The 3,606-nt window shown below is 28.1% G+C and overlaps 1 protein-coding gene across 2 annotated transcripts in view; it reads right to left on the minus strand.

Moving 5' to 3' along the window:
* Nucleotides 1–3,606, minus strand: part of LOC106478835 — an 86,209-nt gene that overhangs the window by 58,551 nt on the left and 24,052 nt on the right. For both annotated transcript variants that reach the window (XR_002609994.1, XM_022382508.1), the window contains exon 3: nucleotides 2,171–2,262. Coding sequence is in view for 1 of the 2 variants with exons in the window: in XM_022382508.1 (XP_022238216.1) it covers nucleotides 2,171–2,262 (92 nt within the window). In the remaining variant the exon portion in view is untranslated. The remainder of the gene's footprint in view (nucleotides 1–2,170; nucleotides 2,263–3,606) is intronic.

Raw genomic sequence — 3,606 nt, forward strand, 5'->3', positions numbered from 1 at the left:
TAATATTACTTCTTTCTTACCTACTACCCTTACCGTACGTTAGTAAAGTAATAATAGTAGTAATAACAGACATAACTACTATACTTACTTCTCTCTCTCTCTCTCTCTCTATATATATATATATATATATATATATATGTTTAGTATATCCAAACTGATTTCATGTTACAAAATCTAGATGTTAAAACTTCGTGAAATTGTGCATCAAAATGAAGTTTAAGAATATTTCTTTTAGGTTTCCTTTGAAATAAAGGAATTAAAATTGAGATAATATAAAATTTTGAGCTTTTATGTACATTTTAATGCTAATTTCATTGGTATACATTGAGAGTAAGATTGCTTAATAAAATTTAGAATGCAACAAAGTAAAATCTTGTGACATGCACAGTACAGGGGTGTCCATAATTACAGGGTTAAAGCGTTTGTGACATCCATATTATTTGTACTTGTTTTTATGAATAACGTTGAATAATGTACAGTTAACCTGTTCCTTCACCACATCATAATAGAAAGGTTAGTGGTTTTAAAGAAACAGAAGAAGGTACAGTGGGGAGGGGAGTGTGATATGCAAGCATTTTTTCTACCTGCTGTAGTGATAGAGGAATTTTGAAAACTTTTTGTTTATTTAGTGTGTATGCAGTTTGAGATTCATCATATGGTCCAGAAAGTCATCAAAATATTCTTTTTCTAGTTGTTTTGTCTTTTTGTTTTCTATAGTAGATAATGTCTATTCTGCCTGAGAGTATACTGCAGTCGCATATAGTATCTGGGATGAAAAGATTAGCAACTGTAATATCATTTGTCAGCAAAGTTGACATTGTCTAAATGTAAATGTGACATTCTCGACCCGACAAAACACCAAGCTTTCCTATAGAATTCAGATGTGCTTTCTTGGTTCAATTCTACTAAGAGATTGTCAAATAAAGGCTTACTATAAGATCATTATGTTTAGTTTTAACAGAAGTTGATCTTTATAAAAAGAAAGCTGGAGAGATAAACAAATTCTAATAGAAGAAACAGTTTTCTTGCACACAAGTACATACATTGTGTTTTCTTGTTTGTTTTATGATAAAGATTGTTTTTATTTTTATCAAATTTGCCTAGTCTCATTATTTCAATGAAACTAAGAAAACTCAGTTACCAGATTCAGAGTTACTCTCCTTATTTTCTGAGCAAACTTGCTACTGTTAGCATGTCTAATTATCTAATACTAGTCAGGAAGTCAGTTTTTACTTTAAAATACCACAAAGGTAACTTCTTAACATGCGATGAATATTTTAATATGAGACTATAAGACAGTGAACCAGGAATTACTTTTTATGATGTTCTTAAAGTCTAGTTATATTAACATTGGTACATATATAAAAATAAGCTTCCACATTATTTAGTGAAAATTCTCTAAAATGTCCAGTATACTTAATCTTTGAGAGACAAGAAGACAGAAATGAAGCTTAACTGTAAAATCTGTTATGCCATATTTAATGTTAAATCTTTTGGCAGAAATACTTTTTCTTTAAGAGAAAATACAGCTAACCACAGAATTAATTAATCAAGAAAGAGTTCAATGTGTATTCTTAAACATATGTTTTTGAAATTTGTGGGTTGTATAGGAAAAAGAATCAAATCGACTGTTTGAAAGCATTTGTATCACTATACTGATGGAATAGCTATGGAATCAACATTGACTTCTTTCCTAGCCAATCCTAGTTCTCTATTTATATAAAAAGTAATAGTTAAAATAATATTATACATCCTTCAAAATTTTATAACATTTTATGATAAACTTTATGTGCACTGCATTTAAAAATGAAGATCAGGCCTGGTTAACAGTACAATAAGGACATACGTATGTTATGACTGCTTCTTAGTTAACACTGTCATTTGATTATATATATACAAAATTTCATTAATATACTTTTGACCCATGTCTGTGCTTGAATTAACAAATTTATACTAAGATACATTTTTATTTGAATGGTTTTTATTCAGTGTTGAATATAGTCCTATACATTCATTGTACAATAGTAAATTTGAATAAAGTTTAATCATTATGAAAATATTTTTATAACTACAAGCAATACATACTTCTGTTAAAAAAAAAAAGACAAGAAGATGGTAAATGTCTCTCAAGAGACTTATTAAAGTAACACAATAAATGACAAAAACATACTGTTTTAATGGATCAACATCTGATGGAACACCAGCTGGCAACTGAAGATACAGCAACAATTTCTCCACATCTGAAAGCTTACTGACATCATTCTAATTGGATGGAAAAAAAATTAAACATAATAAATGTATTGCAAATTAATCCAAAATTTTTACTGATTTTCATCAGTTAACCAACAGAGGCACAAAGTTTTTTGTTTTTTTTCTATTATTTACAAGATCTTATAGTCACACCATGGCAAACACAATAATATCATAGGGAATACATTGACTCCTTTAGACTGTGCAAAAGATCTTATCAGGACACAAAGAGCCTACTAATTTGAAGAATACAGTTTCAGAATAACTGAATAACTTTCTTTTTATCAGGACAACCAATACATTCTAAATTATGGCTGTCTAAACATCTGTAATTTTACAAGTCAATAAAGTTTTCATAATGTTCTTCATTTTAAACAAATTTATTTCACAAATTTATTCTTGAAACAAGAAATTTAGAGAATGTATGTATTTCTTAAAAGGTGAATTACAAGTTAAAATGTTAACAACTTCTGGTAGGTGAAATGCAACTTATTAAAACAACAACACAAAAAATATACTAAAAGCTGGAAACAAAAACTTCTTAAATTTTGAGTATGTTAACTGTAAGAATTTAAAGCACACACAAAAAAGATACTACAAATGCAAAATTACAATAATCAACTGAAGGCAGCCAACACAGCACTAAATGAAGGAAAAAGTATACAGTAGTCTTGAATTCTTCTGTTAAAAGAGCAGTTTATTTAGTGATATATATATATATACATATTTAAGTAGTCACATCCCATCTGTTTGAAACTAAACTAATACATTTAAAAACAAATATAACAGACCATTCTACACAGAACCTACAGTACTAGACAAATGTGATGGGAGTTTCTATATGGCTTCAATTAAAATAAAATACTACAGATAAGAGAAATATGTATTTAGAAACTGTGCATTCAGTGAAATAAAATTGTATATTTATACATTATCTGAGAAACTGAAATATTACCAAAATGGCAAGCAACATATTTCATATATGTCCATTACAAATATCTGAATAAGAGATTACAAAACATTTGCATTCTTAAATACTTTAGGGTGGCAGTCATTGATAATTAAACATCTCTGGGCTGACAACCATTTTAGTTAATTCAAAAAGTAAATACTAAGCCATTATAGCAAATTTTGGAACATATCGATGGCAATGAAACCTTTATTTAATTTTGAAACTTGCGTGCACTTATAGTAAGAGTTAAAAATTGCCAGTAAGTCTTAATAAATAATTATATCTTCAACTGAATTAATCAAATCTATGAAAGGAAATAAAATGTAATTTTAAAAAGCTGAAATCTGTCATTAGTTAATTTCAAAAAAGCTAAAAAGTAAACCACACAAAAGTTACATCTACTT

This window comes from Limulus polyphemus, unplaced genomic scaffold (genome assembly GCF_000517525.1).
Source record: "Limulus polyphemus unplaced genomic scaffold, Limulus_polyphemus-2.1.2 Scaffold254, whole genome shotgun sequence".
NCBI lineage: Eukaryota > Metazoa > Arthropoda > Merostomata > Xiphosura > Limulidae > Limulus > Limulus polyphemus.